This window comes from Garra rufa, chromosome 3, assembly GCF_049309525.1.
Source record: "Garra rufa chromosome 3, GarRuf1.0, whole genome shotgun sequence".
In the NCBI taxonomy this organism is placed as follows: domain Eukaryota; kingdom Metazoa; phylum Chordata; class Actinopteri; order Cypriniformes; family Cyprinidae; genus Garra; species Garra rufa.
The window spans coordinates 58,820,366-58,837,349 of record NC_133363.1 but is presented as its reverse complement, the minus strand read 5'-3'; the positions used below and the strand labels follow the sequence as shown (position 1 = coordinate 58,837,349).

The following is a 16,984-nucleotide window of genomic DNA, read 5'->3' as shown; positions in this document are numbered from 1 at the left end:
CATTGTCGCATAAACAGTATGAGGATATTGTGTGCGTTGGTTAATAAGAACACTCTTATTGAAGTTGTTTACAGAAATGCAGGACAAGGATCTGATCTGAATAATGAATCCTTTAAAGATCTATGCCTCAGTCAGCAGTTATCAAATAATTTGGCTCGCCAGCCGTACAACACTCGAAAGAAATGTCTTTATCCTAGACTGATCAATCACTGCCATTATTCCACTCTGGCAGACAGATCTTATTCAAAGAGAGTTGGTTATGCAGGGCGATGTGACCTCCAGACGACAGCATTGATATGCAGGACTGACAAGGACTGAGTCAAGCCTAACTTAAGTCTTTTAAACTCATTTGAGCTCATATGTTAGTGAAGAGTTTGACCCTGTTCACTTACATCAGAGATTTTTTTTTATTATGCTCCAAATCTTAAAAGCAGCTAATGAGTCCTTACAGTCCCTGGTTCGCTTAGTTTGTGCATTTGTGTGTTGTGTATTCTTTTTTTCTATATACTGTCCTAACAGACTTCATGCTCATTAACTCTTTGTCTTCACAGTCCAAAGGAAAGAAACCTCTGTTTGTGCAGCTTGTCCTGGATAATATCTGGAGTATGTATGATGCCGTGGTCACTAGAAGGTAACTTCCTATATATTTGACTGTACAAATGAGAAATTTACATCAATTTATGATTTACCTTTCTATGCTGAAATTGAATGTGCTGCAAAAAAAAAAAAAAAAAAAGTTATTTATTATAAACACCTTTTTGTATGTTTTTTTTTGTATGGGGTTTGGTGTTATTTATAGATTAATTAAATCTGTTAAATATAATTTTTATTAATTGTAATGTAGCTAAAATAAAGATTAAAAAAATTAAAATTAATCTCAAATAAAATGTTTAAGTTAAAATACTAAGATTACTAAACCTGAAATAAAAATAAATGAAAGCTAATGAAATGTAGCACTGTAACACAATTACTACAACTACTACAACTAATATTACTTTCTTGGCGAGTAACAGAAATAAGTTACCAAAGTGCAAAATTCCTAAAAATACTATAATACAAAAAACGGAAATTTGCAAAAAAAAAAAGCATTACAGTGTTATGAATTTCAGTGTTATTTCAGTGTTATTTTTAACTAAATCAATTAAAAATAGTTTCTGCTAACTGAAAAGTAGCTGAAATAAAAAAAGGATTAAAGAATATTTAAAAAATTTAACTCAAAAAGCTTGAAAAAAAATCAAAAAGTAAACCTTTAATAGAAATAAACTTAAAATTTCTAGTGTAAATTTGAAGTGCAAAGTTCAGTTTAAAGTGCAGAATTACTAAAAATACTAAAATACAAAAAATACAATTTGTAGAATTATAATTTAAATACAAATAAAGTAAAGATAAAAAACAAAAACATAAATAAAATAATAAAACTAATAAAAATGACAAAAGCACGTAACAAAATTAAAACGTGGTGTACTTGGAGTCATGAAATAAAACTGCACTGATTATTCTGAATGCATAATTGTGGTCCATAATTCATCAATGCATTCGATGCATTTTTTTCCTTTAAAAATGAAATTCCCTTTAAATGTATATTTCCTCTGTCTTTTACACTGTGTTTACACCTTTCCAGGGACAAAGAAAAGGTGGAGAAGATGGTGACCTCTCTGGGGTTAAAGGTCATGTCTCGCGACCTGAGACACTCAGACCCTAGAGTGCTCCTCAGTGCCATCTGTAGCCAATGGATTCCTGTGTCTCAAGCCGTGCTCTGTATCCTTTACCACATAAACGCTAGCCTTCAAAAGATTTTTTACAACTTTTTTTTTGAAGATCTCTTATGCTCACCAAAGCTGCATTTATTTGATTACACATGCAGCAAAATCAGTAACATTGTGAAATAATTTAACAACTATTTCTACATTTAATTTGAAATTTTAATTTTTTACAATTTTTTTTTTACTGGAAAATTTGTATTTCCAGCATCATTACTCCAGTCTTCAATGTCACATGATCCTGATTTGTGGCTCAAGAAATATTTTTTGTTATTATCAATTTTGAAAACAGTTGTGCTGCTTAATAATTTTGCAAACATTTTACACTACGAGTCAAAAGTTTTGGAACAGTAAGATTTTTTTATGTTTTTTTTTTTTCTAAAGAAGTCTGTTTTGCTCATCAAGCCTGCATCTATTTCAGTGGTTCTCAACTCCAGTCCTTGAGGTTCACTGCTCTGCACATTTTGTATGTTAAATGAGGGAGATATACAAAATGTGCAGAGCAGTGGGCCCAGAGGACTGGAGTTGAAAACCACTGATCTATTTGATCCGAAACACAGCAAAAAATGTTGGAATATTTTTACTATTTAAAATAACTGTTTTCTATTTGAATATGTTTAAAAATGTAATTTATTTCTATGATTTCCAAACTGAATTTTTAGCATTATTACTCCAGTCACATGATCCTCCAGAAATCAATCTAATATCTGATTTGCTGGCTAAAAAATAATCCTACATTCATTTGCATAGTAAACTGTAGAGGTCAACTGATTATCGTCCTGACCGATTATCCGCGCCAATATTAAGCATTTCTATGGTTATCAGTATTAGTCATTTTCGAAACCGATTTAAAAGCATGTTTAACTTAAATCCTTGCTATTGTAAATTTTGACATTAATTTTCATTTTTACACCAAACATACACAGACATCAAATTTTGATATCAGTAAGATTGTAATGTTTTTTAAAGAAGTCTCTTCTGCTCATCTAGGCTGCATTATTTAATCAAAAATACAGAAAACTGTAATATTGCAAAATGTTATTACAATATACATTTTTTTTATATTAATATACTTCAAAATATAATTTATTCCTGTGATGCAAAGATGAATTTTCATCAGCTGTTACTCCAGTATTAAGTGTCACATGATCCTTCAGAAATCTTTCTAATATACTGATTTAGTACTTTTATTATCAATGTTAGAAACATATTAGAAAAATATTTTTTTGGAACCTCTGATTTTTTTTTTTTTCAGGATTCTTTGATGAATAACAAGTTTAAAAGAACAGCATTTATTCAAAATATAAATTCTAACAGTGTAAATCTATGCTATCACTTTTTATTAATTTAACACATCCTTGGTGGGTAAAAATATTAATTTCTTAAAAAAAAAAGAAAGAATAAAAATGTACTGACCACAAACTTTTGAACACTAGTGTATATTGTTAGAGAACCTTTCTATTTTAAATAAATGCTGTTCTTTTTAACTTTTATTGATCAAAGAATCCTAAAAAAAAATTAATATTAAACAGCATAACATTGATAATAAATCAGCATATTAGAATGATTTCTGAAGGATCATGTGACACTGAAGGCTGGAATAATGATGCTGAAAATGTAGCTTTGTATCACAGGAATAAATTACATTTTGAAATACGTTCACATAGAAAACAGTTATTTTAAATTGAAATAATATTTCACTATATTACATTTTTTTCTGTAGTTTTGATTAAATAAATGCAGTCTTGATGAGCATAAGAAATTACTTTAAAAACCATTAAAAATCTTACTGATCCCAAACTTTTGAGCAGCATTGTATATATGTGACCCTGGAGCACAAAACCAGTCTTAAGTCGCTGGGGTATTTGTTGCAATAGTCAAAAATACATAGTATGGGTCAAAAATATTGATTTTTCTTTTATGTCAAAAATCATTGGGAAATTAAGTAAAGATCATGTTCCATGAAGATTTTTTGTAAAATTCCTACTGTAAACCTATCAAAATGTAATTTTTGATTAGTAATATGCATTGCTAAGAACTTAATTTGGACAACTGTAAAGGTGATTTTCTCAGTATTTTGATTTTTTGCACCCTTAGATTTCAGATTTTCAAATAGATGTATCTCGGCCAAATATTGTCCTATCCTAACAAACCATACATCAATAGAAAGCTTATTTATCGAGCTTTCATATGATGTATATATCTCAGCTTTGTAAAATTTAACCTTATGACTGGTTTTGTGGTCCAGGGTCACATATCGGTTCAAAACACTGGTTATCGGTCTACTTGATCTGTAATAATTGCTATCGGCATCTGCTGTGAAATAAACATATCGATCGACCCTTAGTGAACTGTAACTGCAGTCTCTGATAAACTAGGAAATAAAGGAGACAAATACAGTAGATGAGAAACAGATTAAAGATATCAGCCCTATAAATGTAAACTTTATCAGCATTTTTTGTAGACAAGCCAGTTCTGGCATTGTTTCTCTCAGGCAGGCGTAACTTGTAATTTGAGTCACATAATTATATTAAGTAGCCGTTCTTTGTAGTAGGATCAACTTTAAATCCTCCTAGATACAATGTTTGAGTAAAACAAAGCAGAAGGGAAGACATTTTGCATATAAAGATTAATTTAATCTCTTGATCCTGTGTCCTAAAGTCTGAATTTCACAGTATAGATTCTAGAAACGTACAACACAGTCCTCAGATAATTATATACAACCTCCTGTGACGTTAGCCCCATCAGCACTAGGCATTTGACTGGTGTTGTCCACCTCCTCAGCCGTCAGCCGTCCTGCCGTGATCTCACCAGCTGTACGGGGAGGAAACGCACAACCGGCCGTTATTAGACTCCGATATGATTGACGCAGACCCGCCTCGCAATTACTGCTGTGACAGGTGCTTGGAGTGACACGCCACTGCGATTAGCGGTTTTGGTAAAATGTCAGTTGTTCCCCTAAACATGTAATTGACTGATTCTCAAAATACTTCACAAATGCACAATTTTGGCCCACTTGGCAGGTGCTTTATGTTTGCGTGTTGTTTTTTTATGAATAGAAAGTAGTTGGAACTTTTCACAGTCGGGTGAACCATTAGTTTTAAGGCATTACAGGCACAAACCTGTGCTTTTTAGTAGTGAGAACTGCTAGATATATTAGAGAAACTAACTTTTTTTGTCTCACCTCACAAGTCTTGATCTTCTTGACTTCTGACATAATTGTGTTCGTCTAATGTTCCACTGTTACCAAAGTTATTGTAAGAAAAAAAAAATTTGAATCTAAGGAATATAATATTTTTCTTAGTTTTATAATAATAAGTACAGTACCATATTTTTTTTATTTAACTTAGTTTTATTTTATTTTTTGTATTAATATTAAAATGTATTAAATAAGTACAGTGCGATTCAAAAGTTTGGGATTAGTATGACTTATTTAATTTAATTTTAATGTCATTATAATTTTTTTAAAATTAATATTAAAATGTATTTAGTACAGTACCATTTAAAAGTTTGGGATCAGTATGACTTTATTTTATTTTATTTTAATTTAATTTAATTTAGTGTAATTTAATTTAATTTATTTTAATTTATTTTTTTTATTATTTTTTGTATTAATATCAAAATGTTTTAAGTACAATACCATTTAAAAGTTTGGGATCAGTATGACTTATTTTTATTTTATTTTAATTTAGTTTAGTGTAATTTAATTTAATTTAGTGTAATTTAATTTAATTTATTTTAATTTATTTTTTAATTATTTTTTGTATTAATATCAAAATGTTTTAAGTACAATACCATTCAGAGGTGTGGGATGAGTATGACTTATTTATATTATATTTTATTTTATGTATTAATGTTAACATGAATTAAATAAGTACAGTACCATTCAAAAGTTTGAGATCAGTATTACTTATTTAATGTAATTTTATTATTTAATTTGTATTTTATTGTATTTTTTGGCAAATTACTGATTATTTGATAGAAATTATAATATTCCTTTAAATAAATAAGTATAATAATAAATTGTCAAATGATATTTATTTAAATAATACATTTTTCTTATTTTAATTTCTTGTAATTAATTTAATTATAAATATTTTATTTTATTTTTTGTATTAATATTAAAATGTATTAAGTACAGTACCATTCAGAAGTTTGGGATCAGTATGACTTACAGTTATTTTATTTTATTTTATTTTATTTTAATTTTATGTATTGTTTAAATGTATTAAATAAGTACAGTACCATTCAAAAGTTTGAGATCAGAAATACTTATTTTATTATTTTATTTTTTGGCAAATTACTGCTCAACAGAGGTTATAATATTCCTTAAAACAATTAAAGAAATATTATAATAAATTGTCGAATACTGTTTATTTTAATAACAAATTTTACTTTTTTTAATTTCTGGTAATTAATTATTAATTAATCATAAATATTTTATTTAATTGTTATTATATGTTGTATTAATCAGTATGACTATTTTATTTTATTTTATTTTATTTTATTATGTATTCATGTTAAAATGTGTTAAATAATTACAGTACCATTCAAAAGTTTGAGATCAGTATTACTTTTATTTTATTTTATTTTATTTTATTTTTTGGCATAGTACTGCTCAATTAAGGTTATGATATTCCTTAAAATAAATAGTAAATATAATAATACATTGTAAAATATAATTTATTTTAATACCAAATTGTATTTATTATATATATTGTCTAACAATATAAATTAGAAATATATATTGTTTTAACAAATTATCATATTAGAATGATTTCTAAAGGATCACGTGACATTTTATATATAAAATAAATACACCAAAAAACATTATTTTATTATTTTACTTTATTACTATGAATATTTACTTTATTTATTTATTTTTTGTGCAGATTTGCTAACAGCCCCATACAAATGATTTTAAAACCCTGTAAAAGCATACATTTTTTACATTTACATCCTGAGGTTGACAAGCAATGTTTTTTGAAGATAAGAACTTTTTTCATGATTACATGATTGGCCTATTTTGTACCCTGTTTGTGGAAAATGCCAGTGGAGTGTGTTTTCTTTAACTGTTACTCAGCAATGGTGTGTGAAAAGCTGCCCAGCCCAGCTGAGATCTCGGCTGAGAGAGTGGAAAAGCTGATGAGCGTGGGAGTGCGCAGGTTCGACTCTCTGCCCGAGAAAACGCAGGAGCTAAAAAAGGGTGAGTGCGTGTTAACGGCTGCAGCAGCAGAGAACCTGTAAGCAGAGGATGTGATTCACACAGTGTTTCCTGCTGTCAGTCTCTATCTGTGAATACACCGTTTTGAAAACTCACACTCGTATTACACGCATGTGCTATTTTCACATGAAAACGGTGCCCTCAGATCCTTTCTAGCACTTTCTGCCCACTGGAAGCTTTCGAGGGCTACAGCACCTGTCCGTCAGTGCTCTTTGAACTGTATTTGGATTGAATAGCTCCACATTTTAGTGTGGCTTTTTTAAAGCTGTACACTGAAAAAAAAATGGTGTGGGATTTAGTTTTAAAATTATTTTTACTTAGAAGTTGCTAGTAAATTTGACCAATAATTACAAAGAAATGGCAAGCAACACATTGAATTATTAAACACAGATTTTGCAGTAGAAATTTTAAAATTGTATTTTATTGTAAAACATACTAACCCAGAAATTAAAAAGCATGACAAAAACATGACAAAAATATTTGAAGAATTATGGTTTAATGGTATAACAGAATATTTTTATTTGCATATCTGGACATTTATATACAGATTACAGATTTACTATTAAAAACATTGGTTATCAAATCTATTTATAAAACTATGAATTTAGTTCCTCTTTTAAAATTAAATTAAAATGTAAGATTTTATTTTGTTTTTTGGAAAGTGGTTGTTAAGAGGTTGTGATATTCCTTAAATAAATAATAAATAAAATAATAAATTGTAAAGTAAATAAGAAATTGTATTTTTTATTCTATTTTTAATTCTTTTTTTTCCTATTATTTAAGTCTATTATACTGTGCAATATAAATTTATTTCTGTCAGAATTCTTCAAGTTAGATAAAGTCATATTTTGGCAGGTAATAGTGAAGAGTTTCTGTGTGTTTAAATAAATCTTTAATTTATTTTATTTTGATTTATTTATTTTTTTAAATTGTATTTTATTTTATTATTTTTTTTATTTTTGGCAAAGTGCTGCACAACAGAATAAAGGTTGTGATATTCCTTAAAATAAATAAATAAATATAATAATAAATTGTAACATAAATAATAAATTGATTTTTTTTTAAATATTTTTTGCAGGCTATGGTGAAGACCTATGAGTTTCTGTGTGTATTTTAATCATTTTTAATTTAATTTATTTAATTTTATTTATTTATTTAATTTTTTTTTTCAGCAAAGTGCTGTGCAACAGAGGTTGTGATATTCCTTAAAATAAATAAAACATATAATAATAAATTGTAAAATAAATTATAAATTGTATTTCTTATTATTTAATTTAATTTAATGTTTCTTTATTTTCTTTTTTTTTCTTTATTTTTGGCAAAGTGCTGCACAACAGAATAAAGGTTGTGATATTCCTTAAAATAAATAATAAATATAATAATAAATTGTAAAATAAATAATAAATTGATTTTTTTTTTTTTTTTTCGCAGGCTATGGTGAAGACCTATGAGTTTCTGTGTGTATTTTAATCATTTTTAATTTAATTTAATTTATTTTATTTTATTTATTTATTTAATTTTTTTTTCAGCAAAGTGCTGTGCAACAGAGGTTGTGATATTCCTTAAAATAAATAAAACGGATAATAATAAATTGTAAAATAAATTAATTTAATTTAATGTTTCTTTCTTTTCTTTTTTTTTTCTTTTTTTTTTTAGCAAAGTGCTGCACAACAGAGGTTCAAATCAAATCAAATTTTATTTGTTAAGCACCTTAAAAAACACAACGTGTACCAAAGTGCAGTACAACTCTATAAACATAATAAAAAGCACAGATATAGATGATAATAATATAGAAACACAGATAAAAACACTGTAGAATAAATACAAAAATCGACAGAATAAAAATATAGGAAAGCAGATAGAAGTAGATCAAAACTAAACGCATCTAATTCGAATCAATAGTCCTTATTCAGCCGTAAAAGCCTCGTCAAACAGATAAGCCTTAAGATGGATTTTAAACATGCTAACAGAGGTAGACAGTCTGACAGATGCTGGTAATGCATTCCACAACTTTGGAGCAGCCACGGAGAAGGCACGATCTCCTTTGGTTTTTAGACGTGACCGAGGAATTTCAAGGAGCAGCTGGTCTTGAGATCTTAAAGATCTCTTTGGATAATGAAAATTTACAAGTTCAGAAATATATTTTGGTGCCAGTCCATGTAAGGCCTTAAAAGTATACAAAAGCACCTTATATTTTATTCTGCAGTGAACAGGTAGCCAGTGTAGAGAGGCCAGTATAGGGGATATATGTGACCCTGGACCACAAAACCAGTCTTAAGTTGCTGGGGTATATTTGTAGCAATAGCCAAAAATACATTGCATGGGTCAAAATTTTTGATTTTTCTTTTATGCCAAAAATCATTAAGAAATTAAGTAAAGTTCATGTTCCATGAAGATTTTTTGTAAAATTCCTACTGTAAACATATCAAAATGTAATTTTTGATTTGTAATATGCATTGTTAAGAACCTAATTTGGACAACTTTAAAGGTGATTTTCTCAGTCTTTTTGATTTTTTTGCACCCTCAGATTCCAGATTTTCAAATAGATGTATCTCGGCCAAATATTGTCCTATCCTAACAAACCATACATCAATAGAAAGCTTATTTATTGAGCTTTCATATGATGTATAAATCTCAGTTTTGTCAAATTTAACCTTATGACTGGTTTTGTGGTCCAGGGTCACATATGATCCTAAAATTCTGATCTGAAAAGCTATAAATGAAACATCAAGAACTTTTTTAATCTGCTGAAATTGGGTTCTTGATACGCAGGTTCTTTGTGAAATCTAAAGTGCTAAAGCACACTGAAGAACCTGTGGTTGATTAAACAAGTTTTGCAGCCGTCTGTGGTAAAAGTTGCCGGGGGGCATCTGTTTCTCCAGCTTTCACACAATCCCGACAAGAGTTTGTGTAATAGCAGGATGCTTTTAATTTCATGTGGCCTCAGGCTGAAGTTTCTTTGAGCTCGTGCGTTAAAAGAGAAGCGCTCCTCAATACTGGCTTAGGGTTTGCAATATCACGCTTTAAAGGCATTTCTGATGGCGCTTAGGTGTGAAATTTGTTTGATTTCGTATTCATATGAAGAAGACCACACCGTGTCCCATCCGCATTGTGTTCAAAGTCCGAATTGTACAATTACATTGGTGTTGCTGGCATTAAATAAGACTTCCTCTTTAATCTGTTTGCTCTGTGTGTTTGTCCCCTGTAGCATTTCTAGATTGTTCGGCTGATGAGACAGCGCCGGTAATCGTCTTTGTGTCAAAGATGTTTGCGGTGGACTCCAAAACTCTGCCACGAAACAAACAGAGGTATTGAACTTGCAGATTTGTGTGTTCATGTGTTATCTAAAGCAAATGTCTGTTTCCCGGTGTTGCCTGTGGTTTATTTTCAGATCGAAATTAGTTATAGAGCGATAGAAACATGGCCTGTTCTGATACGGGGTTATTAGAGTTAACTATTTCAGTTCTATCTTGTTTTATTGTGACCCTGGACTACAAAACCAGTCATAAGGGTCAATTTTTTTTTTTAAATAGAGATTTATACATCATCTGAAAGCTGAATAAATAAGGGCACTGAGGTTGCAAAAAAATTGAAATACTGAGAAAATCGCCTTTAAAGTTTTTCAAATGAACTTCTTAGCCATGCGTATTTCTAATAAAAATTAAGGTTTGATATATTTATGGTTGGAAATTTACAAAATATCTTCATGGAACATGATCTTTACTTAATATCCTAATGATTTTTGCCATTAAAAAAAAATCGATAATTTTGACTCATACAATGTGTTTTTGGCTATTGCTACAAATAAATATAAATACAACCATGTTCTTAAAACTGGTTTTATTTAAAAAAAAATGAATAAAAAATATTTATAACATTAGCACTCTATTCTATTTTTATTCCATCTGCTTGTTTTCTTTTTATTTATGATTTATTAGTTAACTAAAACTGAATCTAAACTAAAATTAAAACCACAACATTTTTAGTTTTAATTTATTTTTATTTTTTTGCCAAAGTCCTGCACAACAGAGGTTGTGATATTCCTTAAAATAATTAATATTAAATTGTAAAATAAATAATAATTTGTAATTCTTATTCTTATTTATTTTATTTTATTGGCAAAATGCTGCTCTACAGAGGTTGTGATATTCCTTAAAATAAATAATAAATATAATAATTAATTGTAAAATAAATCATAAATAGTATTTCTTATTCTTATTTATTTTATTTTATTTTTTTGGCAAAGTGTTGCACAACAGAGGTTGTGATATTCCTTAAAATAAATAATAAATATAATAATAAATTGTAAAATAAATAATACATTGTATTTCCTATTATTTTATTTTTCATATTTTGGCAGGCTATAGTAAAGACCTATGAGTTTCTGTGTGTATTTGAATAATTTTTAATTAAATTTTTCTTTATTTTCTTTCTTTCTTTCTTTTTTGGCAAAGTGCTGTGCAACAGAGGTTGTAATATTCCTTAAAATAAATAATAAAAATAATAAATTGTATTTCTTATTTATTTTATTAATTTTTTTGGCAAAGTGCTTCACAAAAAGGTTGTGATATTCCTTAAAATAAATAATACATATAATAATAAATTGTAAAATAAATAATAAATTGTATTTCTTATTATTTTATTTTATTTTTCATATTTTGGCAGGCAATAGTGAAGATCTATGAGTTTCTGTGTGTATTTGAATATTTATATATAAAAACATTTTTGTTACTTGAATAAATGTTAACTTAAATAAATGTAATTATTTAAAACAAAGCTTTATTTCAGTTAGTTGCCAAGGCATTGAAAACTCAAAATGAAATAGAAAAAAAAACTGTATTGATGATATAAATAAATATATAAATATGCAAAAATGCTAAAATACTAAAAATGACAAAACAAAAACAAAACAAAATTACTAAAACTAAACTTGAAAATTAAAACAAAATATTAATAATAATAATAATAAAATATTAATAAAAATATGATAGCATATCAGTGATACTAAAAGAACACTCAGATTTTTTATTATTTATTTTTTTGCAGGGTAATACAGGTGATGACAATTTTGGAAACTTTGAACTAATATTATATATGCAAATTTCCAATATTTTCAAACTGGGGTTTGTGAGTGAATTACAGAGGGTTCATTAAGTAAAAAAAAAAATTAAAGAAATTACTGAAAAGACTTACTAAAAAGATAAAGTATTTTATTTCTTACCCTGCATGCCATGTCAGCATTAACATGAATGTGTAAATATATTGTTAAATTATTAAATTGAATCTTAAACCTTATAATTGTAAAATCTTTAATCAAATCTTAAATCATATCTCTATCTCAGGGGCAACTTAACTTGGTGAACCACTTATCACTTATATATATAAAAAATAAAAAATCACACAATATGAATGGTAATAAAATTTAGTTTTTTGGGTGCCAACAATATGTTTTAGAGAAAAGAAAATATGTATGTAGTTTGTTTCACATTTTATAAAATATAATTAATTTAAAGATGTTGGTTTGTTTTTATTTTTAATATGCGTTTTTGGCATAGCACATATAAAAAACTAGATCTGTTAAAACACTGTTTGCAAAATCTCATAAAGTTGTTCAAAAGATCTTTAACTTTTTGCAGTGCAAGCTAATGGCATGTGAAAATGTACCAGCCATAAATATTTACTACAAGGCATAAAAAACATAAATATTTATTACAAGACATAATGTATTTTACATCATTTTTGTTAGTAGTTTTGTGAGCCTAAGGACCATTCAGCTTTCTGACACAATGCAAACTTAGTAGTTTAAGTTTAAAAAGTAACGTGCAAGATCTGAATTCTTCTAGTTTACATTATTTTGTCTTAGAAGAGCATATTTGTGTCCTTGTGGCGATGGGATTATTTAGCTTTTTACCCTTATGTGAAGCAAATGCTCTTGAAGGTTGTTTTGTGACTCTCATGGAGCATCACATGCAAAAATGAGACTTTCTGTCTCTTGTCACATAAATATGAAGACACGTTGTGATTTTGTTTTTCATATTTTTGTTTTGGTGGCTTAATGTGAGGAACATTCCACATATGTGTCTCCACATGGTGTTCTGGAGCAAACAGCCTTTGGGCATGATAGATAAACGTCCGATGTTAAATCTTCCTCTGAGGAAAGAGTCAGGACAGATGTTTTCTTTTGTAGATGGTTTATAGGACTTTGATTCGAGTCGCTCACATAATTTACATCAGGGAAGATTAGGCTGTCATTCCGACTCAAACCATGTGCAAAAATGTTGCAATTCCTAAAATGGTTTATTTACTTGCATTTGCCCTTGGTGGGTGTTCATTTTGGATCCTGGCTTTACCGCTCTGCAGAGACTAAATAACTACACACGCTGGCAAAATCAACTGTCTTAGATTGTGATCTGTCCTGTGACTGAACGATTTGTATAATAGAGTGTGAAATTAATATCAAGTAAATCAAAAATCTAAAGCCCTTTGTTCCCAGCTATAGCTATAGCTATAAAGTTCTGGATTTGCATAGTAGGACGTTTAAAGGAAATCTTTCAGTATTTTGATCCTGATTGATTTTTCTTATAAAGACATTATTCCAGTACCATAAACACTAACACTTAAAGTTTGACATAATTAAGATTATTAAGTTAGTAAAAAAATAAGCTGAAATAATTTTGAAAAAGTAATTTTGAGTATTTTTTTATTTTGAAAAAATTAATTGGCATGCAAAGGTTTGGGGTTGGTAAGATTTTTATTTTTTAAATAATACTAAATAATAATTTTAATAATTAAAATTTTTTTAAATAATAATAATATTTCTTAAATAAATGCTCACCAAAGCTTCATTTATTTGATCAAAAATACTGCTTAAATCAGAAGTGTTGTAAAATATTATTAGGGTTTATATAACTGTTTTCTATTTGAATATACTTTAAAATTACATTTATTTATGTACTGGAATAACCTTTTTCTAAGGAAATCAATCAGGATGAATTTTTCTTTTCTTTTCTTTTTTTTTTATACATTGAACGATTCCACAGCTTAATTATTTTTAGTATTTGTATTTATTTTTTGGTGCAATTTTTGTATTTATTTTTTGGTGCAATATTATTTATTATTAATTATGCTTTTTTAAATGGCTTTTTAAAAATGTATTTTTTATGTAAATTAAATAAATAAATAATTATTCTGTGGATTATTATTCTTTATGTACTGGAATAATTTTTTTTTTTAAGGAAATCAATCGGGATGAATTTTCTTTCTTTCTTTTTTTTTTACACTGAAAGATTCCACAGCATAGTTATTTTTAGTATTTTTATTACTATTATTTATTTATTTTTTGGTTTTTATCTACTTACACTATCAGACAACAATAAGTATGCTTTTTTAATGGCTTTTTATAATGTATTTTTACAATTTAAAATAACTTGTCAATTTGAATATATTTTAAATATATTTTAAATTGTAATAATATTGCACAAAATGTTATTTTTACTGTAGTTTTAATCAAATAAATGAAGCACTGAGCATAAGAAAATTTGCATTTAAAATATTTTTTGAAAAGCCATTAAAAAAAAAACATTTTGTCTGATAATGTAAGTAGATAAAAGTTGCACAACAAAAATAAAAAAACGAATTATGCTGGAATCTTTCAGTGTAAAAAAAAAAAAAGAAGAAAAAAATTGCAAATTGATCCTGAATGATTTCCTTAGAAAAAGATTATTCCAGTACCAGAAACACTACCAGTCAAAAGTAAAAAAAAAATAAATAAAAAAATAAATAATAACAATATTATTATAAGTAAGTAAAAACAAACAAACAAAACTAAGAAATAATGTTTATTTTGGAAAAGTTAATTGGCATGCAAAGGTTTGGGCTTGGTAAGATTTTTATTATTATTATTGTTGTTGTTGTTTTTAAAAGTCTCTTATGCTCTAAGGCTGCATTTATTTGATCATAAATAAAAATTCTTAAATATTTTTGCAATTAAATATATAATATATAATAAAATAACTGTTTTCAACTTATATATATTTTAAAATGTAATTTATTTCTTCCATGCAAAGCTGAATTTTCAGCATCATTACTCCATTAGTCTTGAGTGTCACGTGATCCTTTAGAAAACGCTCTGATATGCTTAATTAATTAATGCTTAATTATTAGCAACTATTATTGGTGCTCACTTTATAATGATTATTATTGTCAATGTTAAAAACTGGTGGTTTGTGAAAAATTTTACAAAGTAAAAAAAATGCATTTTAAATAATCTTCAAATAGATAACAGTTATTTTAAATAATAATAATAATATTCCACAATCTTATATTTTACATAATTTACATTACAAATATTTTAAAAAGTGCTCACTTATTAATAATGGTTATTATTGTTAATGTTAAAAACTGGTGGTTAATATAATTAAATGTAAAAAAAGATGCATTTTAAATAATATTCAAACAGATAACAGTTATTTTAAATTATAATAATATTCCACAATATTATATTTTTAAATAATTTACATTACAAATATTTCAAAAAGTGCTCAATTAATAATAATGGTTATTATTGTCAATGTTAAAAACCTGTGGTTAATATATTAGAAGTTACAAAAATGCATTTTAAATAACATTAAAAAAGATAAGTTATTTTAAATTTGAGTAATATTCCACAATATTATATTTTACATAATTTACATTACAAATATTTCAAAAAGTGCTCACTTAATAATAATGGTTATTATTGTTAATGTTAAAAACTGGTGGTTAATATAATTAAATGTAAAAAATACATTTTAAATAATATTCAAAGAGATAACAGTTATTTTAAATTATAATAATATTCCACAATATTATATTTTTAAATAATTTACATTACAAATATTTCAAAAAGTGCTCACTTATTAATAATGGTTATTATTGTCAATGTTAAAAACTGGTGGTTAATATATTAGAAGTTACAAAAAAATGCATTTTAAATAACATTAAAAAAGATAAGTTATTTTAAATTTTAATAATATTCCATAATATTATATTTTTACATAATTTACATTACAAATATTTTAAAAAGTGCTCACTTATTAATAATGGTTATTATTGTTAATGTTAAAAACTGGTGGTTAATATAATTAAAAGTTACAAAAAATGCATTTTAAATTATATTCAAAGAGATAATAGTTATTTTAAATTTTAATAATATTCCACAATAATATATTTTACATAATTTACATTACAAATATTTTAAAAAGTGCTCACTTATTAATAATGGTTATTATTGTTAATGTTAAAAACTGGTGGTTAATATAATTAAAAGTTACAAAAAATGCATTTTAAATTATATTCAAAGAGATAATAGTTATTTTAAATTTTAATAATATTCCACAATAATATATTTTACATAATTTACATTACAAATATTTTAAAAAGTGCTCACTTATTAATAATGGTTATTATTGTCAATGTTAAAAACTGGTGGTTAATATATTAAAAGTTACAAAAAATGCATTTTAAATAACATTAAAAAAAGATAAGTTATTTTAAATTTTAATAATATTCCACAATATTATATTTTACATAATTTACATTACAAATATTTTAAAACGACATTAAAAAAAAAGCATAATTATTTTTGTCTGATAGTGTAAGTAAAGTTCTGATAAAAATTGCACAATAAAATCTAAAAATATAGGAAAAAAATGGAAATTCCAGGTGGAATCTTATTTAATTCCCATTTGAATTTATTTAGGTTTGGTTCCAAATGATCAAAGATTTTCCAAAAGCAATCCTGTGCACATTCCTTCAGGCTTTTGTCTAGGACGAGAGCTCTAGGATCCTGAATAATAGATCTGTGTGTATGTTTGAGTAAGTTTGCCATAGCCCTTGGGTTCTACAAACTTAATGGACCTTGGCCAAACAGTGATGTAGCAGTTGATCGATACGGCACCGCGCTCGCTCGCTCGCTCTCTGTGTAATGTATGTGTTTGAGCGCAAATTTGTGCTGCTGTGT

At 26.8% G+C, this 16,984-nt stretch overlaps 1 protein-coding gene across 1 annotated transcript in view; it reads left to right on the top strand.

Moving 5' to 3' along the window:
* Positions 1-554: 554 nt before the first annotated feature.
* LOC141331681 (elongation factor-like GTPase 1) overlaps positions 555-16,984 on the top strand; it is a 115,241-nt gene continuing 98,811 nt past the window's right edge. The window contains exons 1-4 of the mRNA XM_073836718.1: positions 555-631; positions 1,622-1,758; positions 6,844-6,966; positions 10,193-10,292. Of these exons, the coding sequence (XP_073692819.1) occupies positions 606-631; positions 1,622-1,758; positions 6,844-6,966; positions 10,193-10,292 (386 nt within the window). The 5' untranslated portion in view covers positions 555-605. The remainder of the gene's footprint in view (positions 632-1,621; positions 1,759-6,843; positions 6,967-10,192; positions 10,293-16,984) is intronic.